This window comes from Ranitomeya variabilis, chromosome 4 (genome assembly GCF_051348905.1).
Source record: "Ranitomeya variabilis isolate aRanVar5 chromosome 4, aRanVar5.hap1, whole genome shotgun sequence".
NCBI classification, from domain to species: Eukaryota; Metazoa; Chordata; class Amphibia; order Anura; family Dendrobatidae; genus Ranitomeya; species Ranitomeya variabilis.
The window spans coordinates 86,506,825-86,534,550 of NC_135235.1; the positions used below are offsets into that span (position 1 = coordinate 86,506,825).

Consider the following 27,726-nt stretch of genomic DNA (forward strand, 5'->3'; position numbering starts at 1 on the left):
GGGCCAATGCAGTTTAATATTAAAAATATAGGCCGAAAGCCTGAAGATTGAAGCTCAAGAAAATAACACAGGACAACACCAAGGTGCGGCAGACACCATTTTAAGGGCCCAACCAGACTAGTAAGCCCAATGCTGTTTAATATTAAAAATATAGGCCGAAAGCCTGAAGATTGAAGCTCAGGAACACAAAACAGGAGAAAACCCAGGAGCGGCAGACACAGTTTTAAGGGCCCAACCACACTACTAGGCCCAATGCAGTTTAATATTAAAAATATAGGCCGAAAGCCCGAAGATTGAAGCTAAAAAAAAAAACCTGGAGAACACCAAGGAGCGGCAGACACCATTAGTAGGCCCAACCCAAGTAGTAGCCCCAATGCAGTTTTCAAATTCCTATAGGCTGAAAACCTGACAATTGAAGCTCAGCTTTTTTCTGAGGAGGACAGCTGTATTGAGTGGCGCAGACAGACACAGGTAGTAGGACTTAAACCAAAAAGTTGTCTCAATGCAGTTTAAAAAAGGTTACAGGGGTACACAGGCAGCATTGGTGTGGTCAGCGGAGGACGATTGGAAGGAGTGGCACAGACTTACTAGGCCTAAAATAAAAAAAGTAGGCTCTATGCAGTTTTCAATAGGTTACAGGGGTACACAGGCAGCATTGGTGTGGTCAGTGGAGGACGATTGCAAGGAGGGACCGCAGACAGACTTACTAGGCCTAAAATAAAAAAGCAGGCTCTATGCAGGTTTAAATAGGTTACAGGGGTACACAGGCAGCATTGGTGTGGTCAGCGGAGGATGATTGCACCGAGGGGCAGACACAGTTAGTAGGGCCAAAAAAGTAATAGGCAAAATGCAGTTAAAAATAGGTTACAGGCGTACGCAGGCGGCCTAGCTTTGTTCAGTGGAGGACAACTGTAAGGAGTGTCTGACACAGTTAGTAGGCCAAAATAATAAAGTGAGGTCAATGTCTTGCAAAAAAAAAAATTCACAAATAAACAGGTGGCATACCTAGGTACAGGGGTGGGCTCCTCTGCTGACTTGCAGACAGTGGTAGTTGGCGCAAAGTATTAACTGGTGTAAATGTAGGACAGGGCCCCTGAATATTTTTACTAGCAACAATCATGTCAACAAATTGGTATTGGCAGTGCCATTAAAGGATTTAACAGCACAGACTAAACAGTGGTGGAGCAGTGAGAGGTAATTTTGCAAGTGGTAGAGCACTGTTTGAGCGGGGGGAACACTCTCTCGTGGGCGGCGGTACTGGCCCAGGGCCCCTCATGTTACGACGGTGTGTCTGACGTTGGGTGTGCACCACCACCGCCAGAGACACGTCATTGTACTATGAGGTACCCTGTGCCAGTGCCGTCACCCAAAAGTGGGCACACCCACCTGTCCAGGCAAACGGCACTTGCACGAGTGCTTGCGCAAAGTGGTGACCACGGCCCCGTGGGGGAGTCAGGCCATTTAGGGAGGTGTTAAAATGGCCTATGATGGACATACTGCAGCTGAAAATGGAGGAATTGGATCAGTCACTAAGAGGAGTCCAAAAGCAAATCCTTTTTACAGGAAAGCTACGTGTCAGCAGGGGAAGGTGGGGCAAAATAATTAGAAATCCATGATTGGTTCATTTTAATGAAGGTTAGATCATCATCATTTTGGGTAGCCAGACGAGTCTTTTTTTCTGTCAGTATTGAACCAGCAGCACTGAATACTCTTTCTGATAGCACACTAGAAGCTGGGCAAGCGAGCTCCTGTAATGCATATTCTGCCAATTCAGGCCAGGTGTCTATTTTAGATGCCCAGTAATCAAAGGGGAATGACGTGTGAGGGAGAACATCGATAAGGGAGGAAAAATAGTTAGTAAACATACTGGAACAATGTTGTCTCCTGTCACTTTGAATCGATGCAGCAGTACCTGTCGTGTCTGCGGTCATTGCGAAATCAGTCCACAACCTGGTCATAAAACCCCTCTGTCCAACGTCACTTCTGATTTGTGCCCCTCTAACACCTCTTGCATGTTGTCCCCTGCAGTTCATGTGAGAACCATCACCGCCGCTGTGTGCTGGGAATGCCTGAACCAAATGGTCTACAAGAGTTGCTTGTTTGGTAGCCAATATTTGATCAAGGTTCTCATGTGGCATGATATTTTGCAATTTCCCTTTATAGTGTGGATCCAGGAGGCAGGCCAACCAGTAATCGTCATCGGTCATCATTTTGATAATGCAGGGGTCCCTTTTTAGGATACGCAAGGCATAATCAGCCATGTGGGCCAATGTTCCAGGTGTCAAATCAATGCTTGTGCTGGGTTGAGGAGCACTTTCTGCCAAATCCACATCACTTGTCTCCCGCAAAAAACCTGTACCTGACCTTGCACCACCAACAGTTTCTATTCCCCCCTGAGAAGCTTCCTCCTCCCATAAATAATCATCCCCATCTTCCTCCTCTTCCTCCTCTTTGTCCGCAACCTCATCCCCGAGACTTCCCTGAGCAGACAATGGCTGACTGTCATCAAGGCTTCCCTCCTTCTCAGCTGCAGACGCCTGCTCCTTAATGTGCGTCAAACTTTGCATCAGCAGACGCATTAGTGGGATGCTCATGCTAATGATGGCGTCATCCGCACTGACCAGCCATGTGCATTCCTCAAAACACTGAAGGACTTGACAGAGGTCTTGGAGCTTCGACCACTGCACACCAGACAACTCCATGTCTGCCATCCAACTGCATGCCCGTGTATGTGTATCCTCCCACAAATACATGACAGCACGCCTCTGAAGCATGTGCAGTGTAGAGTTCCACCTTGTTGCAACGTCGATTATTAGGCGGTGCTGGGGAAGCTTCAACGATCGCTGATGGTTCTGCATACGGCTGGAGTGTACGGGCGAACGGCGGATGTGAGAGCAAAGTCATCACACCTTGAGGAGCAGGGCTGGTAACCCCGGATGACTTTTCAGGAAGCACTGCACCACCAGGTTCAAGGTGTGAGACAGGCAAGGTATGTGTTTCAGTTCTGAAAGGGCTATGGCAGCCATAAAATTCCTCCCGTTATCACTGACTATGTTGCCTGCCTCAAGTTGTACACTGCCCAGCCTGTCTGAGTTTCTTGCTGCAAGAACTCGGCCAGAACTTCCGCGGTGTGTCTGTTGTCGCCCAAACACTTCATTTCTAACACAGCCTGCTGACGCTTACCACTAGCTGTTCCATAATGGGACACCTTGTGTGCAACACTGGCAGCTGCGGATGGAGTGGTCGTGCAACTGCGCTCTGTGGATGAGCTTTCGCTTCGACTGGAAGAGGAGGAGGAGGAGGAATGGCGAACGCCTACAGCCACCTGTTTCCTAGACCGTGGGCTAGGCAGAACTGTCCCACTGTGGCTGTCGCCTGTGGACCTTGCATCCACCTCATTAACCCAGTGTGCCGTGATGGACACGCAATGCCCCTGACCATGCCTGCTGGTCCATGCATCAGTTGTGAGGTGCACCTTTCTACTGACTGATTGCCTCAGTGCATGGAGAATGCGGTCTTTGACATGCTGGTGGAGGGCTGGGATGGCTTTTCTCGAAAAGAAGTGTCGACTGGGTAGCTCATAGCATGGTACTGCGTAGGCCATCAAGGCTTTGAAAGCTTCGCTTTCTACCAACCGGTAGGGCATCATCTCTAACGATATAAGTCTAGCAATGTGGGTGTTCAAACCCTGTGTACACAGATGAGAGGGTGAGTTATTTTCCTAATGGGAGTCTCTTGGAGGTTGAGCTGGACTGGTGAGGTGCATATGGTGGGACTTGCGGTGGTGGTGGTGGTGGACATGGCGGATTGAGAGAGGGTTGGTGATGGTATTCTCGATGTAGGCCTACATGCTGTGTTTCCTACCAATAAACTTGTGATTCCCTGACTGCTTTGCCCTAGCGACGACACCTCCACATTTGCTGCTGTTGTTGTTCTAACCGGTGGGCTTACAGTGGGGGAAGCGATGTAGTGTTGCTGACTACCTGGATTCTGAGCAGGTGCACCAACGGTAGGGGACGTTTGGGAGTTATTCCAGGCTTGCAAATGCATGCTGGTTACATGTCTGAGCATGCACGTTGTATTTAAATTGTGAGGATTCTTCCCTCTGCTAAATGCTTTTTGAGCATTTCTTACAGATAACTTTGCACTCATCATTCGGATCTTGGGTAAAAAATTTCCACACTACACTCTTCCTACTATGGAATACCTTTTCAGGCATTGCACGCTGTGTTACTTTCACTGGATGGCTACGCTGTCCTAAAACTGGTTTTGGTTTTGCCAAACTTTTTGGCCAGATACGGGCCTGCCAGATGAAAGCAAATGTGATGTAGATGGCTGCTGCCGATCCTCCTCCTCCGCTTCTGAGCTACTGCCAGCGGCACCCTCTTCCCCCAATGGCTGCCAATCTGGGTCAACAACTGGGTCATCTATCACCTCCTCTTCAATCTAATGTTCAGCTATCTCTGTGTCACCGTGTAAGGTGCTATAACGTTCGGGAATGGGCACCATCGTCTCATCAGAGTCAGTTTCTGGCTCAGTACACTGCGAGGGCAATGTAGTGATGTGTGTTGTGAATTTGGATTCTGGGCTCCCCCGGTGGCCGCTTGTGGAATTGGACTTGTCATCCTCTTTCCTGTTTCACCTGGTTCCATCAGTAGTGGGTGTCGCTATTTAAGCTCATTTCTCTGGTGGTTTCTTGCCGGTCAACAATGTTATCTGATGCCTCTCAGTGCTTGTTCCTGCTTCTAGACTACTACTAGATAAGTTGGACTTTTGTCCATGTTTTGTTTTGCCTATTTGTTCCAGTTCACAGCGGAAGTTTTGTTACTGTGTCTGGAAAGCTCTCGTTGATCAGGGATTGCTACTCTGGCGTTATGAGTTAATGCCAGAGTTTAAGGTAATCTCTGGATGGTGTTTTGTTAGTGTTTTTCTGCTGACCATGAAAGTATACTATCTGTCTTCTGCTATCTAGTAAGCGGACCTCAAATTTGCTAAGACTATTTTCCTGCTGCGTTTGTTGTTTCATCTGAACTCACCGTCATTATATGTGGGGGGCTACTGTCTTCTTTGGAATATTTCTCTAGAGGTGAGCCAGGTCTTATATTTCCCTCTGCTAGCTATTTAGGTCTTAGGCCAGAGCTGGGCATCTAGCGATAAATAGGAAATGCTACCTGGCTATTTCTAGTTGCGCGGCAGGCTTAGTTCATGGTCAGTATAGTTCCATCTTCCGAGAGCTTGTCCCTCTATAGGCTTGCTATGATCTCTGCCTGCAGAGATCATGACAGATGTGAGTCAATGGAACAGCATGACAATCTAGCTGTGGCTGTGCATCAGTGCACTCCATGTCCGAATCATCTTCTAGTGGGCTGTTAACTATTTCCCTTTCTAACCCAGGCATGGTATGTGTAAAGATCTCCATGGAGTAACCTGTTGTGTCGCCTGACGCATCCTTCATTGTTTTTTTGGGGGAAGGACACAAGGAATCAACTTGTTCCTGACCGGGAGCATCCACCGACGACTGGCTACTTTTCAATTTTGAACTATCTGAAGAGGAGGCGAAAGATCTAGAGGCAGAGTCAGTAAGGAAAGCCAAAACTTTTTCCTGCTGCTCCGGCTTTAACAGCGGTTTTCCTACTCCGAGAAAAGGTAGCGTTCGAGGCCTTGTGTAGCCGGACGATGATGCTGGCTCAACAACTAGAGACTTAGGTGCTATTTTGATTTTCCCTCTACCACCCGATGCTCCACCAGCACCACCACCACCACTGTTATGATCCTTAGTGGCTGAGGATCACAGAATGGACTAGCTAAATTATTGAACATAGAACAAGCTCTAGGGAGGTGGTAACTGGACTGACCGAAACCTGATCTTAACAAACACACTAAAGGTAGCCGGTGAACGTGCCTAAATTCCTGGACGTCTCGATGCAGCCTGAGAAACTTGCTACCCCTATAGAGAAAATAAGACCTCACTTGCCTCAGAGAAATGACCCCAAAGATATAGGAAGCCCCCAACAAATAATAACGGTGAGGTAAGGGGAAAATACAAAACATAGAAATGAAAACAGATTCAGCAAATGAGGCCCACTAATACTAGATAGTAGAAGACAGGCAGGGAACTGTGCGGTCAGTAAAAAACCCTATACAAAATATCCACGCTGAGAATTCAAGAACCCCCACACCAACTAACGGTGTGGGGGGAGAAACTCAGACCCCTAGAGCTACCAGCAAGCAAGGAAATCACATATTAGCAAGCTGGACAAGGACAAGTAAATAACCAAAAAACATATTGAACACTGATGAGCAAAAAATAACCAAACAGAAAACTTAGCTTCTCTTGAAGAGACTGATAGCGAAGGAATTCAGGAGAGATCAAAATAGCACTGAATACATCGACAGCAGGCAAACACTGAAAGTCCAGGTGAGCTAAATAGGAAACCAGCTAACAGATAACGAGACAGCTAATCCAGCCTCAGGCCTGCAGAATGACACAAAGAGCCACCAGAGGGAGCCCAAAGACAGCACTCACACAGTACCACTTGTGACCACAAGAGGGAGCCCAAAAACAGAGTTCACAACAGTACCCCCCCCCTTGAGGAGGGGTCACCGAACCCTCATCAAAACCCCCAGGGCGATCAGGATGAGCCACATGGAAGGCATGAACCAAATCGGCCGCATGAACATCAGAGGCGACAACCCAGGAATTATCCTCCTGACCATAGCCCTTCCACTTAACCAAATACTGAAGCCTCCATCTAGAAATACGAGAATCCAAGATCTTCTCCACCACGTACTCCAATTTGCCCTCAACCAACACCGGGGCAGGGGGCTCAACAGAAGGAACCACAGGCACCACATAGCTCCGCAACAAAGACCTATGGAACACGTTATGAATGGCAAACGACGCTGGGAGGTCCAAAGGAAATGACACCGGGTTAAGGATTTCCAAAATCTTATAAGGACCGATGAAGCGAGGCTTGAATTTAGGAGAGGAGACCTTCATAGGAACATACCGAGAAGACAGCCATACCAAATCCCCAACACGAAGTCGGGGACCCACACCGCGACGGCGGTTGGCAAAGCGCTGAGCCTTCTCCTGTGACAACTTCAAATTGTTCACCACATGGTTCCAAATCTGCTGCAACCTATCCACCACAGAATCCACCCCAGAACAGTCAGAAGGCTCAACCTGACCCGAGGAAAAACGAGGATGAAAACCAGAATTGCAGAAAAACGGCAAAACCAAAGTAGCAGAACTGGCCCGATTATTAAGGGCAAACTCGGCCAATGGCAAAAAAGTCACCCAATCATCCTGATCAGCAGAAACAAAACATCTTAAATAAGTTTCCAAGGTCTGATTAGTTCGCTCGGTTTGGCCATTCGTCTGAGGATGGAAGGCCGACGAAAAAGACAAATCAATGCCCATCTTAGCACAAAAGATCCGCCAAAATCTGGACACAAACTGGGATCCTCTGTCAGACACAATATTTTCAGGGATGCCGTGCAAGCGAACCACATTCTGAAAAAATAGAGGAACCAAATCGGAGGAGGAAGGCAACTTAGGCAAGGGCACCAAATGGACCATTTTGGAAAAATGATCACACACCACCCAGATGACAGACATTCTCTGAGAGACTGGAAGATCCGAAATAAAATCCATGGAAATGTGCATCCAAGGCCTCTTCGGGACAGGCAAAGGCAAAAGCAAACCGCTGGCACGAGAACAGCAAGGCTTAGCCTGAGCACAAACTCACAGGACTGCACAAAGGAACGCACATCCCGCGACAAGGAAGGCCACCAGAAGGACCTAGCCACCAAATCTCTGGTACCAAAAATCCCAGGATGGCCTGCCAACACCGAAGAATGAACCTCGGAAATAACTCTGCTGGTCCATCTATCTGGGACAAACAGTCTCTCTGGTGGGCAACGGTCAGGTCTATCTGCCTGAAATTTCTGCAGCACTCGTCGCAAATCTGGGGAAATGGCAGACAAAATCACTCCCTCTCTGAGGATACCAGCCGGCTCTGAAACTCCCAGAGAGTCAGGCACAAAACTCCTAGAAAGAGCATCAGCCTTCACGTTCTTCGAACCAGGCAGGTACAAGACCACGAAATCGAAACGGGAGAAAAACAACGACCAACGAGCCTGTCTAGGATTCAGCCGCTTGGCAGACTCGAGATAAATCAGATTTTTGTGATCAGTCAAGACCACCACTTAGCTCCCTCGAGCCAATGTCGCCACTCCTCAAATGCCCACTTCATAGCCAACAACTCCCGATTACCAACATCATGCAAATTATGCAGCACAAGAAAGCGAATCACCTCCTGATGTACAGGAGTCATGCACATGGTCATTTGAGTCCAATACTGAGGCTTATTCTCAGCCAATGGTGTAGCATCAATTCCCCTCAGTGGAATAGGGAATTCCAAAGGCTCCAGAACAAAACCACAGCACCTGGCAAACGACAAATCCATCAGGTTCAGGGCAGCACCAGAATCCACAAAAGCCATAACCGAGTAGGATGACAAAGAACAAATTAAAATAACAGACAAAATGAATTTAGGCTGTATAGTACCAACGGTGACAGATTTAGCGATTTTTTTACGCGCTTAGAGCATGCTGAGAGAACATGAGTTGAATCACCACAGTAAAAGCACAACCCATTTTGACGTCTATGATTTTGCCACTCAATTCTGGTCAGAACTCGGTCACATTGCATAGACTCAGGTCTCTGTTCAGAAAACACCGCCAGATGGTGCGCAGATTTGCGCTCCCGCAAACGCCGATCAATCTGAATGGCCAAAGCCATTGAGTCATTCAGACTTGCAGGCGTGGGGAACCCCACCATAACATTCTTAATGGCTTCAGAAAGACCTTCTCTGAAATTTGCAGCCAGGGCACACTCATTCCATTGAGTAAGCACCGACCATTTCCGAAATTTTTGACAATACACCTCAGCTTCATCCTGGCCCTGAGAGAGAGCCAGCAAGGCCTTTTCTGCCTGGTTCTCAAGATTAGGTTCCTCATAAAGCAGTCCAAGCACCAGAAAAAACGCATCCACATTCAGCAATGCAGGATCTCCTGGCACCAGGGAGAAAGCCCAATCTTGAGGGTCGCCACGTAACAGGGAGATAACAATTCTAACTTGCTGAGTGGAATCACCAGAGGAACGAGGTCTCAAAGAAAGAAATAATTTACAATTATTCTTAAAATTCAGAAACCTAGATCTATCTCCAGGAAACAACTCAGGAATAGGTACTTTTGGCTCAGACATAGGACTGTGAACAACAAAATCCTGAATGCTTTGCACCCTTGCAGCAAGATGATCCACACTAGAAGTCAGACTCTGAATATCCATGTCTGCAGCTGAACTCAAAGCCACCCAGAGATTAAGAGGATGAGAGAAGCTGGACAGACTGCAGCAAAGGGAGAGGAAAAAAAAATTGTACTCAGGACTTCTCTTATCCCACTTCTGCGATGCATTAAACACTTTTAGGCCTGCTGTACTGTTATGATCCTTAGTGGCTGAGGATCACAGAATAGACTAGCTAAGTTACTGAACATAGAACAAGCTCTAGGGAGGTGGTAACTGGACTGACCGAAACCTGATCTTAACAAACACACTAAAGGTAGCCGGTGAACGTGCCTAAATTCCTGGACGTCTCGACGCAGCCTGAGAAACTTGCTACCCCTATAGAGAAAATAAGACCTCACTTGCCTCAGAGAAATTACCCCAAAGATATAGGAAGCCCCCAACAAATAATAACGGTGAGGTAAGGGGAAAATACAAAACATAGAAATGAAAACAGATTCAGCAAATGAGGCCCACTAATACTAGATAGTAGAAGACAGGCAGGGAACTGTGCGGTAAGTAAAAAACCCTATACAAAATATCCCCGCTGAGAATTCAAGAACCCCCACACCAACTAACGGTGTGGGGGGAGAAACTCAGACCCCTAGAGCTACCAGCAAGCAAGGAAATCACATATTAGCAAGCTGGACAAGGACAAGTAAATAACCAAAAAACATATTGAACACTGATGAGCAAAAAATAACCAAACAGAAAACTTAGCTTCTCTTGAAGAGACTGATAGCGAAGGAATTCAGGAGAGATCAAAATAGCACTGAATACATCGACAGCAGGCAAACACTGAAAGTCCAGGTGAGTTAAATAGGAAACCAGCTAACAGATAACGAGACAGCTGATCCAGCCTCAGACCTGCAGAATGACACAAAGAGCCACCAGAGGGAGCCCAAAGACAGCACTCACACAGTACCACTTGTGACCACAAGAGGGAGCCCAAAAACAGAGTTCACAACACACCACCATCAGCATTACCAGATGGCAATGACCGCCCATGGCCACAACCTCTTCCACCAACCTTCCTCATTCTTGGAAAAATGTAACCAAACTAACAACCGTTATATGGTACTGAAAAACAAGGTAGAAGGTGTATGTTAACTTGTTGTGAATATAAATCTCCCTTTTTATGTGTGGGTGAGTGCTAAATAAATCTGGCCCACTGTATTACAGTATAGTTTCTGTGGCAAAAAATGACTGACAGAGATACCACAGACACGACTGGCGCAGATGCACAGATTTGGCAATATTAATCTCCCTTTTTTTGTTTATGGGAGACTAGTGAATAAATCTGGCCCACTGTATTACAGTATATTTTCTGTGGCAGATAAAGACTGACAGAGATACCACAGACAGGACTGGCGCAGATGCACAGATTTGGCAATAATAAACTCCCTTTTTTTTGTTTTTGGGAGACTAGTGAATAAATCTGGCCCACGGTATTACAGTATAGTTTCTGTGGCAGAAAATGACAGACTGAGATACCACAGACAGGACTGGCACAGATGCACAGATTTGGCAATATTAATCTTCCTTTTTTGGGGGGGAGACTAGTGAATAAATCTGGCCCACTGTATTACAGTATAGTTTCTGTGGCAGAAAATGACAGACTGAGATACCACAGACAGGACTGGCACAGATGCACAGATTTGGCAATATTAATCTTCCTTTTTTGGGGGGGAGACTAGTGAATAAATCAGGCCCACTGTATTACAGTATAGTTTCTGTGGCAGAAAATGACTGACAGAGATACCACAGACAGGACTGGCACAGATGCACAGATTTGGCAATAATAAACTCCCTTTTTTTTGTTTTTGGGAGACTAGTGAATAAATCTGGCCCACTGGATTACAGTATAGTTTCTGTAGCAGAAAAGACTGACCTCATGATAACACAGACAGGACTAACACAGATGCACAGATGCACAGATTTGGCAATATTAATCTCCCTTTTTTTGTTTTTGGGAGACTAGTGAATCAATCTGGCCCACTGTATTACAGTATAGTTTCTGTGGCAGAAAATGACTGACAGAGATACCACAGACAGGATTGGCGCAGATGCACTGATTGGCAATATAAATCTGCCTTTTTAGGTGTGGGACAGTGCGGAAAAATACAGGCCCACTGTTTTACACTACACAGTTTCAGGGGCAGAAAGTGGCTGGAAGATATATTAAAAAAAAAAAAAAAAAAAAAGGGACTGTACTACAATTACTATCTCCCTACAATAATCTCAGAAAAGTATGGCGGGCAGCAATAAAAAGGACTGCTGCACACAAAAGTGTGGACAAACAAACAAGATAGCTGTGCAGAAAGGAAGGAGCAACACGATTTGTGCTTTTAAAAAAGCACTTGCTTTGCACAGCGGCGTACAAACAGCGATGCAGCTATCAGGGAGCCTTCTAGGGCAGCCCAATAAGCTACAGAGCTGATGAAGAAAAATCTAACCTCCACTGTCCCTGCAAAGAAAAGGTGGTGTTGGACAGTGGAAATCGCTACAGCACAAGCAGTTTGGGGGTTAATGTACCCTGCCTAACGCTATCCCTGCTTCTGTCGAAGCGGCACCAACCTCTCCCTATGCTCAGCTCGGCAGCAGTAAGATGGTGGTCGGCGTGCACGCCCCTTTATAGCCCCTGTGATGCCGCAGAGAGCAAGCCAATCACTGCCATGCCATTCTCTAAGATGGTGGGGACCGAGAACTATGTCATCACGCTGCCCACACTCTGCAACCACCTTCATTGGCTGAGAAAAGGCGCTGAAAGCGTCATACAAAACGCGACTTTGGCGCGAAGATCACTGACCGTGTGGCCGACCACACACTAGGATCGGGTCGGGTTTCACGAAACCTGACTTTGCCAAAAGTCGGCGATTTATGAAAATGACCGATCTATTTCGCTCAACCCTACTAACAAATAATAGGAGATCACCTGAGCTTGCTCAGGAAAACCCGAGCAACAAGTACACTCGCTCATCACTAATGATTTTTATTGCAAAAAGTAGATTTTGCATTACCACATTTTGAGAGCTATAATTTTTCCATATTTTGGTCGACAGAGTCATGTGAGGGCTTGTTTTTTTTTTTTTAGAGTAGTTTACGTTTTTATTGGTACCATTTTCAGGCACATGACATATTTTGATCGCTTTCTATTCCTATTTTTGGGAGGCAGAATGAACAAAAACCAGCAATTCAGGAATTTATTTTTGGAGGGGGTTTATGCCATTCTGCGTGTGGTAAAATTGATAAGGCAGGTTTGTCTTCGGGTCAGTAGGATTACAGCGGAACCTCATTTATATCGTTTTTTTATGTTTTGGTGCTTTTATACTATAAAAACTATTTTATAGAAAAAATAATTATTTTTGCAATGCTTTATTTTATTGTGAGAGCTATAATTTTTTATATTTTTCCTCTGATTGAGCACTATGGCAGCTTGTTTTTTGCAGTACAAGATGAATTTTTTAGTGGTTTTATGTTTATTTTTAGCTGTCTTTTTGATCTCATGTTATTCCAATTTTTGTTCAGCGGTATGATGATAAAGCATTGTTTTTTGCCTTTTTATGGTGTTCACTAAAGGTGTTAACTAGCGGGACAATTTTATAGGTTGGGTTATTGCGGACAAAATATATGTACATTTATTGTTTATATTTTTTTAATTCAAATATTTATTTACAGATAGAATATATTTAGATTTTTTTATTATTATTTTTGATGTTTTATAAATATTTTTACAATTATTAAAAAATATTGTTTTACTTTTTCCTAACTTTTTTACTTTGTCCCAATATGGAACAATCATTTTTGGCAGGATTATCACCTCTATAGCATGGAGATGAAGCTGTATCTTCATGCTATAGAAACTGTCACCTCTGCACTGACAGACAAACTTGCCCATCATGCACTGGCCATGATCAGCAAGTTTTCTAGGTCTGGTGACCTGTATGTTGTCATGATGATATTGGGTCACCATGGCAATGATCTGGACCCTAAGCCACACCGTTGGGCCTCCGATCCAAAGGCAGAGGGGCTGTCATCCCTCTGCCGGCTTTCAGACTGCAGCAATCATGCTGGGAGTGCTAAAGTGCTGGGAGCAGTCTGTGACCACACCAGGCACCTAGTGTCCGGTGTCAGAATCTGCTGACACCTGGCGGCAATTGTCTACGCACCCCCCTTGTTTTCGGCCAACCGCGATTACATAATATTTTGTCCCTGGTCAAATAGGCCCAGGGGAAATTGACGGAATATTACATTCAATGTCAGAATGGGGTTAATATACTGAGGTACTACAAAAATATCAATAGAGATCCATAAAATATACAAAAGCCGTTAAAAGGCAAAAAAGCACAAACTTTTTCTGGTTTAAGAGTTGTTTGCAGAACATGTACACAATTACAACTGAATAGGGTGATGTGAATTAGGAACATCATTTTTAATACCCTTTGGAATGGTACATATAACAGGTTGTCCTCATTTTTGATAGGTCAGCCTCTTCATTACCTAGGCTTTTCTGTTAAAAATTATCTGATTTGACAATATTTGAATTAGTGAAATTGCGTGTTTTTTACCAGTAAATTTGATTCACAGAGTGAATTTATTCTTTGTGAAGTAAATGCCTCTTTACATGAACCTTACCACTCTCCTCTCCAGCCACCTTCACTGCTACACACTGTAGCTGTCTCATATGGTCCATGTTGCTTTTACATACTGCCACTCTTTTCTGAAACCTGTGACTAGGCCCAAGATGCATCTTGTAAGTTCATGAAGCAATGTAGCAACCTTTTGAGATGTCCTGAACTTAGTTGTGGCCAGAAGTCACGGCCTTGAATGCACCCAATAAGTTTCCGGGGCACTTCATAACCTTATGACACACATTCCTAGGCCTTGTTGTGCCTGGAAGTCCCGGCTAAGTGTGAAGAGGCCTGGGATTTCAGTGCATAGTTGCAATTAGAAGAGACAACAAGAACAGTATGAGGAAAATGAACAGCAGAGGTGGCCTGAGTATTATTTGTTCATGTTCTTTAGCCTTTTGTCAGCCTTCTATTGCTCAGCTAGCTGTCATTTTCTTGATTTTGAGTGTAGTGAATGACAAAAAATCTATTCTGGAGAATATGTATTTTTTGCAAAAATATAAGTGGAATTCAATTCTACTGAAATAAATACCCTATGAGGGAACATAACCTCATACTTATTAGTTGTTTGATTCTCTGTTTTTTTATGCTATACTATTATCTGTTCTGTTGTACATAGCCTATTCTTTGGAGTTCTAAAGGTTGTCACTAGTGCAATAGTAATGAATAATTATTCTTTTTATACAGTACAGAGCAAAAGTTTGGACACACCTTCTCATTTAAAGATTTTTCTGTATTTCCATGACTATGAAAATTGTAAATTCACACTGAAGGCATCAAAACTATGAATTAACACATGTGGAATTATATACTTAAGAAAAAAGTGTGAAACAACTGAAAATATGTCTTATATTCTAGGTTCTTCAAAGTAGCCACCTTTTGCTTTGATGACTTGTTTGCACACTCTTGGCTTTCTCTTGATGAGCTTCAAGAGGTAGTCACCGTAAATGGTCTTCCAACAATCTTGAAGGAGTTCCCAGAGATGCTTAGCACTTGTTGGCCCTTTTGCCTTCACTCTGCGGTCCAGCTCACCCCAAACCATCTCGATTGGGTTCAGGTCTGGTGATTGTGGAGGCCAGGTCATCTGGCATAGCACCTCATCACTCTCCTCCTTGGTCAAATAGCCCTTACACAGCCTGGAGGTGTGTTTGGGGTCATTATCCTGTTGAAAAATAAATTATGGTCCAACTAAACGCAAACCGGATGGAATAGCATGCCGCTGCAAGATGTTGTGGTAGACATGCTGGTTCAGTATGCCTTCAATTTTGAATATATCCCCAACAGTGTCACCGGCAAAGCACCCCCACACCATCACACCTCCTCCTCCATGCTTCACGGTGGGAACCAGGCATGTAGAGTCCATCCGTTCACCTTTTCTGCATCGCACAAAGACACAGTGGTTGGAACCAAAGATCTCAATTTTGGACTCATCAGACCAAAGCACAGACTTCCACTGGTCTAATGTCCATTTCTTGCATTCTTTAGCCCAAACAAGTCTTTTCTGCTTGTTGCCTGTACTTATCAGTGGTTTCCTAGCAGCTATTTTACCATGAAGGCCTGCTGCACAAAGTCTCCTCTTAACAGTTGTTGTAGAGATGTTACTGCTGCTAGAACTCTGTGTGGCATTGACCTGGTCTCTAACCTGAGCTGCTGTTAACCTGCGATTTCTGAGGCTGGTTACTCGGATAAACTTATCCTCAGAAGCAGAGGTGACTCTTGGTCTTCCTTTCCTGGGGCGGTCCTCATGTGAGCTAGTTTCTTTGTAGCGCTTGATGGTTTTTGCCACTGCACTTGGGAATACTTTCAAAGTTTTCCCAATTTTTCGGCCTGACTGACCTTCATTTCTTAAAGTAATGATGGCCACTCATTTTTCTTTACTTAGCTGCTTTTTTCTTGCCATAATACAAATTCTAACAGTCTATTCAGTAGGACTATCAGCTGTGTATCCACCAGACTTCTGCTCAACACAACTGATGGTTCCAACCCCATTTATAAGGCAAGAAATCCCACTTATTCAACCTGACAGGGCACACCTGTGAAGTGAAAACCATTTCCATTGACTACCTCTTAAAGCTCATCAAGAGAATGCCAAGAGTGTGCAAAGCAGTCATCAAAGCAAAAGGTGGCTACTTTGAAGAACCTAGAATATAAGACATATTTTCAGTTGTTTCACACTTTTTTGTTAAGTGTATAATTCCACATGTGTTAATTCATAGTTTTGATGTCTTCAGTGTGGATTTACAATTTTCATAGTCATGAAAATACAGAAAAAATCTTTAAATGAGAAGGTGTCCAAACTTTTGCTCTGTACTGTATATGGGGCTTGATTGAGCATGCTTTGCAGTTTTTTGTTAACTACTTAGGTCAATCTGGAGTTGGGGTCCATTCTGATGGCCATTTTCCCCTAGATGATGTGATCTTAGGATGCTGACATTGCTTACATATGTGCTATCTAACCCCTTAATGACCACCATTACATCTTGCATCAGCTATGATCAGTGTTGGCACCGACCATGGCCGTTTAACCCCTTAGATGATGCTGTCAATAATGACTACAGCGTCTAAATGGCTAACAGAGTGTAGGTGCTTTCTCTTCAATCCCAGTGGCACCCTAAGATCTTGATCATGTGGTCCTGATGTTTGCCTTTACAGTTCATAGCCAGATAATGGCTGCCGGCTATAATGGATTGTTCAGAAGTTAGCGACATTTAGGTGGTAAAAATCTACTTTTTCATTCTTGTTATGCCACTTTGCATTAATTCCTGAAAAGCACCTGAAGGGTTCATAAACTACCTGAAAGCAATTTTTAATACATTGAAGAATTTTTTTAAATGATTTAACTTTTGGGTGCTTTCAATATATAGGACCCCCAAAGTCACTTCCAAACTGAACAGGTCCATAAAAAAATAAGCTTTGTAAATTTCTTTGAAAAAATGAAAAATAGCTGCTGTATTATTAATCCTGGTGCTGATGTAAAGCAGACATTAGGGAAATGTTATTTATTAATGTGTTTGTGTAGCATGACTTGTCTGGATTAAAGGGATAATCATTCAAAATTAGAAAATTGCGAATTTTTAAAAAATGTGGTCAAATTTCTGATATTTTTATAACAAAACGTAGAACATATCAACTTAAATTTACTATTATCATAAATTATAATGTGGCATGAAAAAACAATCTCAAAATCAATGGGATATTTTGAAGCATTCCAGAGTTATTACTACATAAAGTGACAGATGTCATATTTTTAAAAAAATAGCTTGGTCACTAAGGGGCTAAAGCTCTCCATATTGTTTAAATTTTACCAGCATTTCCTATATCTACTGTAGATGATGTGGTCTTTCAGCTACATGTAATATTTTGTTTGCTTTTTCAAAATGCAGAAAGTTTGTGACTCAAAATAAATTGATTTTGAGTTAAATAAAAGTTTGCTATAAAATATACCTCGAGGTGAAAAAGATCATTCCCATAACTATCAATTTTTGCCAAGCAGTGTAATTTTTTTCACATCTTTATTTCCTGATAGTTCCTATCTTGCAAATCATAGATAGTTTTTTTTTTATCTGAGTGGCTTGCTGCTTTTGCAACAAATCTGTTTTGTTAAAAAAAAATAAGCACAGTGAGCCACAAGATAAAAACTAAGTAGAGAAGGAAAGATTGCATCAAGACTACTAAATATATCAATTTGTGGGAAGTTTCAGGCTCTTTTCTTTACTCCATATAACTTTTTGAACACATATATAAATATGACATCAAGATTCCTACAAGCCTGCAACTCACCAAACAACTTTAAAGGCAAATGTTGATTTGACGTAGCTCCTAACCGTCCAAGATTCAGAAGGAAAGTCTTGGTTTGAAGGAGCTGTCCTGCTGTCCTGCTGTCCTGGTCAGGTTAATAACCTGAGTGACTTCCACTCCCTCTGTGCAATGTGACTCATGCCATCTTCACTGCTCCATAGTTTTTCCTACCGTGATTCTAGTGGAATAGAGCTACCATCTCTCTTATATATAAATTCTTACATTTAATTAAATAACTCATTGTGACGCTAGTCACTTCTCAGCCAAGCCGTGAGTTAGAATAGTCAAGGAGTCCAAGGTCAGAAGCCAGGAGGGTATGTCATTAGCAGAAGGAAGAGACAAAAGCGTGGTCAGGTAAAGTTCCGAGATCAGAATATCAGGAGGATAACAGATCAGAGCAGAAGGGGTTATACAGACGGATGGTCAGAATGAAGTCTAAGGTCAGGCAGCAAAAGATCAAGCTTACAGAACTCAAGGCACAGGAGCACAAACCTCACTAGCTGAATGTACATATGGCAGAGGTCTGGGAGAAACAGCTCAGTTAAGTAGTATGGCAATCACCTGGGATAATGAACACTTGGAGACAGCTGACGCCTCCCAGTCTCAGATTGGATATTCAAGCTGTCAATCAACACACTGACATCTCCGCCCACCCCTGTACCAAATAAGATAGCTGAGATGTCAATAAAAGTACTGAAAGCTTCAGCACACACCTGTACCAGATTAGTTGGCTGAGCTGTCAGTAACTGCATCCCAGATACACTGAGAAGTGAAACCGTGACACTCATTCTTCTCTTGAAGTCTGGTCTCATTGGGATTCCAACATTCAACCCAAATCATTGTAGGCAGTAGCAAAGCCAATGAGCCGTAGCCTATACTGACTAGAGTAGTCAATTTTCTCTACTTAAAAGGGCATTGCATTCTTCTGAATTACAGGCAAATTGTACTGGTACCTAGAGCTACTTATATATATATACCAGAGCATTTTTTTATTTAGCTGTATTTTAGAGGTCAGACATTTTTTTCTTCCTAAAAAATAATGAAAAACAGTTACAATATTAAAATTTGCAACACACTTAAAAATAAATGATCAATACAAATGAGCAAATAACACAGACATATTTGGCATCACTGTAATCATAACAATCTGTACAACACAGTGAATAGATTATATATTTTGATCAGTAAACGGTGTAACAACATGTTGTGATTAACTTTTTTCTCTATTAAACTCATAAAAATTTTGAATGAACATATAGCACTGAGGTCATGTTCACACGTAGTGTAAAGCAGCATTTTTTCTACTGCTTTTAATCTTTATGTTTTATGCAGGTGTTGGCACCACATGACTCAATAGCAATCTTTTTTGGTTATTTCATTTTGCTGTATTTTTTATGAATTTTCCACTCTATGTAATGAGAAAAAAATACCCCCAAATTACAAAGTTCCACAGTGTTTTAGCTGTAGAACAGTCAGGAGTTTTTATGAAATCAAATCTGTTTTTGTTTCAACAGCTAGTCTTTGTTCACAAATAGCATCAATGCTGTGTTTTTTCTGCAAATTCAATTTGAACTGAACACATTTGATACAAATTTACTTTCCAAATTTGAGCTAATATGCCATATTTTGGCAGATTCACTTATCTCTTCCAATAATCGCTTTGGTCAGGCATAAGCATTTTCTTGAGCTATCTGGGGAGGTCCCAGTAGGAATTACTAAGAGATATGTTAATTATATAAATGTGTTTGAATGTTTTTGAACCCTTTAGAATTTTCCATATTTCTGCATAAATTTGATGAAAAACTACATCAGAAGTCCTAAAAGTAAAGAGAACCAAATCAAACAATTGAGTCAAAATACTAGACATTTTTTATTGAGGAAAATCATCCAATATTACATTTATATAAGTGATTATAGCATATGACCATTTTTCTTCAGTTTCTGGTGTGACATCTTGTATAGCAATAACTGCATTTTTACATTTCCAGTAATTTTGTAGTCCTGCAAATTGGTTTGAAGCAAATGTAACCAATTCCTCCCTTCGCACTCATGCCTGTCTACACCTTCATGACCAGGACAAATTTTACAATTCTCATCAGTGTAAATTTTTGTGGTATTAACTCTGGAATGCTTCAACGGATCCCACTGATTCTGAGAATGTTTTTTCAAGATATATTGTAATCTATGATAGGGGTAACATTTATTCGATGTGACTTATGTTTATTTGTAAAGACAATGGAAATTTGACAAAAATGTTGAAAATTTTGACATTTTCAATATTTAATTTTTATACTCTTAAATCAAAGAGTTATATCACACAAAATAAATATCATTTATTAATGTTAATAAATAACATTTCTCACAGCTCAACTTTACATCAGCACTTTTTTTACATCAGCAACAACTTTTGAAACATATTTTTTTTTGTTAGGAAGTTATAAAGGTTAAAAGTTGACCAGCAAATGAACATTTAACTTTATGTCACAAAAATTTTAATTTAGACCCAATATATTTGGAAGAGTAACAGGAAAAAACAATAAACCAAAATTTGTTGACCAATTTCTCATGAGCATGATGACACCCTACATGTTGGGGAAAACCACTGGGTGGGCACGCGGCATGGCTCAGAAGGGAAGAAGTGTCATTTGACTTTTTAAATGTAAAATTTGCTGGATTAAATAGTGGATGCCATGTCTCGTTTGGAGAGCCTCTGATGTGCCTAAACAGTGGAAACTGCATAAAAATGACACTATTTTGGAAATTAGACCCCTCAGGGAACTTATGTAGATGTGTGGTGAGCTCCTCGAACCCCCAGGTGCTTCACAGAAGTTTATAACATTGACCTGTGAAAATAAAAAAATCACATTTTCCCCACAAAAATGTTATATTAGCCCCAATTTTTTTTATTTTCGCAAGGGTAAAAGGAGAAAATGGAACCCAAAATTTATTGTCTAATTTTCCCTGAGTATGCCAATATCCCATATGTGGTCGAAAACTACTTTTGAGGTACAGTGCAAAGCTCAAAAGGGAATTAGCACCATATTGAAGTTCAGTTTTTGCTGGGCTTGTGTGAGGGTGCCAAGTCTATTTTTGTAAGTTTGTTTCCAAAAATGACACTATTTTGGAAATTAGGCCCCTCAGGGACCTTATCTAGATGTGTGGTGAGCAATTTTAACCCCCAGGTGCTTCACAGAAGTTTGTAACATTGAGCAGTGAAAATTAAAAAATCACATTTTCCCCACAAAAATATTTTTTAGCCGCAAATTTTGCGTTTCACAAGGAGAAATTGCACCAGCAAATTTGTTGAGATATTTCTTCTAAGTACACATATACCTATATGTGGAGGTAAAAGGATGTTTAGACTCATGGCAGGGCTCAGAAAAGAAGGAGTGATGTTTTGGAATGCAGACATTGATGTAATGGTCTCCCAGTGTCATGTCTTGTTTTGAGAGCGACTGATGTGTCTAAACATTGGAAAACCCCCACAAGTGACACCATTTTGGAAGCTATACCCCATAATGTATCTGGATGTGTGGTGAGCACCTTGAATCCCCAGATGCTTCACATGTGTTTATAACACAGAGCAGTGAAAATAAATCACATTTTTCCAACAAAAATGTTATTTTAGTGCCAATTTTTTTTCAAATGGATAGCAGTAGAAAATTGATCCCAAAGTTATGCAATTTCTCCATAGTACACTACTACGCCATATGTGGTCAAAACTACTTTTGCGGCACAGTGCAAAGCTCAGAAGGGAAGAAACTTATATTGGAGTTCACATTTTGCTGGAATGGTTTGAGGGTGCCATGTCATTGACAGAGTCCCTGGGGTGCCAGCACAGCAGAACCCCCATAAGAGACCCCATTTTGCCAACTACACCTCTCGATTAATTCATCTAGGGGTGCAGTGATCATATTGACAATACACGTGGGTCACATAATTTTATATTTTTACCAGCAAAATTGTGTTTTAGCCCCAGATTTTATATTTTCACATGGGGAAATGGGTAAAAATGGCACAAAAAATTTGTCACACAATTTTTGATGAATATAGAAATAACTCAACTGAGGCTATACAGTACTGCTTAGGAATGCGGCAAGACTCAGGAGGTACGGAGTGCTATAGCAGCATTGCTATACCTGTCAGTGCTGCATTCACAAGTTTGTTAGATCAGGCACCGTGCATGATCTAACTAACTTGCTAGTGCCTGGTGACCTGGATGTCATGGATCACCATGGCAATGATCGGGACCCTGTGATGATGTCACATAGTCTCTAATATAAGGGCAGATGGTCTTTCGTCACTCTGCTTGTTCTCTAAATGCTTCAATCATACCAATTGCAGCTTTTAGGGGTTAAAGTGCTGGGAGCATTGTGGGCATCGTTCCTGGGACTGAGAGCTGGGTGTCAGCTGTCCAAATCAGCTGACAGCTGACAGTGATCACCAACTCACATCCCCCTGTGCGTGGGTGACCACCATGACATATATGCACTGTATTGCTTGGGAAGTCCTTCCCGATCATGATGTACATGTACTGGAAATGTCAGAAAGGGGTTAATACTGCTTTGGGACTGGTAATGTTTTTCAATATTTTTCCATATTATGCAATACACTTGTGGAAAATATTTAGCTTTTTTAGATGCATTGACATATTTCAGTTGAACTTCAGGTTTTATCCGTGATCACAGTAAAGCCAAAATGTTTTAGTCACGATTTTATAAAATTGATGAAAACATGAGAACTCAGCTATACACAGAATATAGTATGTTACTAGGAAAATAAAACAAGCAGTGAAATACTAAAATAAAAAGACATTAGCCAGTAGAAATTGCTGATCAAAAGTTGATTAGGAAAAATGTAGTTCTGCTTTCCAGGCATATTTGTGGAGCAGTAAATCTGTGGAGCATTTTTCTTACACCTCTGCTTTGTGCTATTCCCTTACTTTTCCTTGTGAATATTTATAAATAAACTAATAACTCAGTGGTTAGCATTTGTTTCCTCCCACATTCCAAAGTCTTACTGATAGGGAATTTAGATTGTGAGCCCCATTGGGGACAGCGATGATAAACTGTGCAAACTGTAAAGTGCGGCTGAATATGATAGTGCTGTATAAAAATAAATATTATTATTATTATTCTCTTTGTTAAATTGATGTTCTCCCACACAGTGAGCCCTGATTAGACTATATCAGAGAGTGTAGGTGCATCTGGTAATACCCGATTGTCAATTTATTCATGCATTTTTTAGGAAGAGAAGCAAAACATTAGCATAACGCATAGTTTTGGGAGAAGATGCTCCAGAATTGTTATTACACAATTTAACATGGTGACACCGACGAGTTCTTTTTAGGATACCATCTTTGGTAAATAAATAAATTATTCTGGTTTATGAAGATAAAATACTAGCTTAATTATTAAGTAAACATTTTAGTCTTGCCAATATTAATAGATATTCATAAATCCATATATTCATCATAGTTGGGTCCGATTGCATGTCTAAAATTAAAATTTCTTATTTCCTTGAAACATCATTTTTATTACATACTAAACATCTCTTATCTTAACACTGTCATGCTTAAATAACTACAAGCCATTGTTAGTACTTAGGACAAATCTTAGTCAACAACAGTTTAGTAACTAGAGTCTGATGTACCCCAATAAAAAATTTGGCATGTACTCCCACCTGCATGTTGGTCAAATGTATAGTCCCTTGTAGTTTTCTAAATGCTATAAAAATATAAATGTTTGCCCCATATAATAATTTTCCCTTCCAGGCTCATTCCTGTAATAATTTCCCCATCCTAGCCCCTTCCTGTGACAATATCCTTCATCCTGGGCTTCTTCCAGTAATGATGTCCTCATCCTGGACCCTTCGAGTAATAACAACCCCCCATGCTATAAAAATGTACCCAATCTTGGGCACCTTCCTAGTATAATTATTAATGACCCCTTCACCCTGAGCCCCATTGGTTCATTTCCAGCACATTCTCCTATGACGTGCAATTTCCTCCTTTATAACCAGTGTAGAAGCCATCACTGGCTTGTGCCGCCTGACACGGGCAAGCAGACACCTGCTGCTGGCCTCTGATTGGCCGGGCAGTGTTTATTGCTGTGCAGGCAGCCAATGGGTCCCCTTTTTATCATCAGAATGTTCATCTCTGATCTCCGGGATGCACATCCAGGAGAAATTGGCATTGGAGGGCCCCTCTCCCACATGGACCAATCATTATGCTCCTGTTATACAGCCAATATAAATTAGAAAGATCATCTAGTAAATGATTCCTAATAAATTGTTTTATATTTATACAGTTTTAAACAGTTTTATAGAATAGCAGCCATGTAGAATACTATATAATACATATTTGGCTCTTGATACTGTTAATTGTATTGTGCTTACATGTACTCTGCTTTATTTTACAGACAAAAGATCCTCAGCTGTACCTATACTTAACAGACTACAGTACAGTTTTCACAGTGACGCAAACCGGTATCACTCGACATCTCACATTGCTTCAGCCGGTTGATCGTGAACGCCAGCAGCTTTATACGTTTTCAGTGAGTACATTTGTGTTTTCATCAGTTACGAATTGACAAACATAATGCATTACAAGCAGCTGTGCCCGACTCTCCAGTTTGCTCCTAGTTAAAAGAATGAAGATGTGCTGCAATGTTTGGCATAACCCCACCCATAAATACACTTCCATGCCTTTATAAGCTTCCTTTGATCAAACATTGACACTATAGCTGATGCTGGGTATAAGACAGTGAAGATTAGGCACTAGTGTTGAGCAATCCGATACCGCAAGTATCGGGTCTCGGCCGATACTTGCGGTATCGGAATTCCGATACCGAGATCCGATACTTTTGTGGTATCGGGAATCGGAATCGGAAGTTCCCAGTGTATGGTTCCCAGGGTCTGAAGGAGAGGAAACTCTCCTTCAGGCCCTGGGATCCATATCCATGTAAAAAATAAAGAATTAAAATAAAAAATAGGGATATACTCACCCTCTGACGCTCCCTGGTAGTAACCGGCAACCTGCTTTGCTTAAAATGAGCGCGTTCAGCACCTTCCATGACGTCACGGCTTCTGATTGGTCGCGTGCAGCTCATGTGACCGCCACGCGACCAATCACAAGCCGCGACGTCATTCTCAGGCCCTAAACTCCTCATTCTAGGAATTTAGGACCTGAGAATGACGTCGCGGCTTGTGATTGGTCGCGTGGAGGTCACATGAGCGGCACGCGACCAATCAGAAGCCGTGACGTCATGGAAGATGCTGAACGCGCTCATTTTAAGCAAAGCAGGCTGCCGGTTAACAGCAGTAAGGTGCAGGGGCCTCCGGACGGGTGAGTATATCAATATTTTGTATTTTAATTCTTTATTTTACACATTAATATGGATCCCAGGGCCTGAAGGAGAGTTTCCTTTCCTTCAGACCCTGGGAACCATCAGGATACCTTCCGATACTTGGTGTCCCATTGACTTGTATTGGTATCGGGTATCGGTATCGGCGATATCCGATACTTTTCGGGTATCGGCCGATACTATCCGATACCAATACTTTCAAGTATCGGACGGTATCGCTCAACACTATTAGGCACTTAAAAATACATTAAGTAATGCCATACATTTCTGAAACTTAGCCTAAACAAAAGATGTACTAGATGGCCAGTGTAGCCACATTCTGGTAATCTTGATATTTGTACCTACATGTAATTAAACTGTTCATAGTTACATAGTTACATAGTTATTAAGGTTGAAGGAAGACTTTAAGTCCATCTAGTTCAACCCATAGCCTAACCTAACATGCCCTAACATGTTGATCCAGAGGAAGGCAAAAAAAACCCATGTGGCAAAGAGTAAGCTCAATATTGGGGAAAAAAATTCCTTCCCGACTCCACCTACGGCAATCAGACTAGTTCCCTGGATCAACGCCCTATCAAGGAATCTAGTGTATATACCCTGTAACATTATATTTTTCAAGAAAAGCATCCAGTCCCCTCTTAAATTTAAGTAACAAATCACTCATTACAACATCATACGGCAGAGAGTTCCATAGTCTCACTGCTCTTACAGTAAAGAATCCGCATCTGTTATTATGCTTAAACCTTCTTTCCTCCAGATGTAGAGGATGCCCCCTTGTCCCCGTCTCAGGTCTATGATTAAAAAGATCATCAGAAAGGTCTTTGTACTGTCCCCTCATATATTTATACATTAAAATAAGATCACCCCTTAGTCTTCGTTTTTCCAAACTAAACAGCCCCAAGTGTAATAACCTATCTTGGTATTGCAGACCCCCCAGTCCTCTAATAACCTTGGTCGCTCTTCTCTGCACCCGCTCTAGTTCAGCTATGTCTTTCTTATACACCAGAGACCAGAACTGTGCACAGTATTCTAAGTGTGGTCGAACTAGTGACTTGTATAGAGGTAAAATTATGTTCTCCTCATGAGCATCTATGTCTCTTTTAATACATCCCATTATTTTATTTGCCTTTGTAGCAGCTGCCTGACACTGGCCACTGAATGTGAGGGCCCAATACTGACCCCAGTGGTACCCCACTGCTAACCGCGACCCACTTCGAGTGTGCTCCATTAATAACCACACTTTGTTTCCTATCCCTGAGCCAGCTCTCAACCCACTTACACATATTTTCCCCTATCCCCATTATTCTCATTTTATGTATCAACCTTTTGTGTGGCACCGTATCAAAAGCTTTTGAAAAGTCCATATACACTACATCTACTGGGTTCCCTTGGTCCAGTCCAGAACTTACCTCTTCATAGAAGCTGAATAAATTAGTCTGACATGAACGGTCCCTAGTAAACCAGTGTTGATACTGGGTCATGAGGTTATTCCTCTTCAGATACTCCAGTATAACATCCCTTAGAATGCCCTCCAGGATTTTACCCACAGTAGAGGTTAAGCTTACTGGCCTATAATTTCCGAGTTCAGTTTTTGTCCCCTTTTTGAATATTGGCACCACATTTGCTATACGCCAGTCCTGTGGTACAGACCCTGTTATTATGGACTCTTTAAAGATTAAAAATAATGGTCTATCAATGACTGTACTTAATTCCTGCAGTACTCGGGGGTGTATCCCATCCGGGCCCGGAGATTTGTCAATTTTAGTGATTTTTAGACGCCGCTGTACTTCCTGCTGGGTTAAGCAGGTGACACTTAATGGGGACTTTTTTTCAAATTTACTAGTTATACTATAAATATCTAATAAATGTAAAACTAACGTGTAAAACCCACACTTAGGCCATGTGCACACGTTCAGGATTTTTCAAGTTTTTTTCGTGTTTTTTCGCTATAAAAACGTGATAAAAACGCAAAAAAAATGCTTACATATGCCTCCTATTATTTACAGGGTATTCCGCATTTTTTGTGCAAATGTTGCATTTTTTTCCGCAAAAAAAATCGCAACGCGGAAAAAAAAGCAACATGTTAATTAAAATGCGGAATTGCGGGGATTCCGCACACCTAGGAGTGCATTGATCTGCTTACTTCCCTGGGCACCATATAATTGGTAAAAAAAAAGAATTAAAATAAAAAATTGTGATATACTCACCCTCTGATGGCCCCCGAAGTGTTCCCGCCTCTCCGGTGCATGCTTTCTCTTCCGTTCCTATAGATGGTGTGGTTCAGGACCTGTGACGACGTCGCTGTCTTGTGATTGGTCGCGTTACCGCTCCTGTGACTCAAGCGACCAATCACAAGCCGCGACGTCATCGAAGGTCCTGAACCACACCGGCATCTATAGGAACGGACGCCGCTGAGGAGATCGGCTGTCTGCAGAGGGTGAGTATAACCATTTTTTTATTTTTTTAATTATTTTTAAACATTCTATATTTTACTATAGATGCTGCATAAGCAGCATCTATAGTAAAAAGTTGGTCACACTTGTCAAACAGTATGTTTGACAAGTGTGACCAACTTGTCAGTCAG

The 27,726-nt window shown here is 42.1% G+C and overlaps 1 protein-coding gene across 2 annotated transcripts in view; it reads left to right on the plus strand.

The window, feature by feature from the left end:
- Positions 1-27,726, plus strand: part of PCDH15 (protocadherin related 15) — a 2,374,726-nt gene that overhangs the window by 1,235,537 nt on the left and 1,111,463 nt on the right. For both annotated transcript variants that reach the window (XM_077258870.1, XM_077258871.1), the window contains one exon: positions 24,198-24,332. In XM_077258870.1, the coding sequence (XP_077114985.1) occupies positions 24,198-24,332 (135 nt within the window). The remainder of the gene's footprint in view (positions 1-24,197; positions 24,333-27,726) is intronic.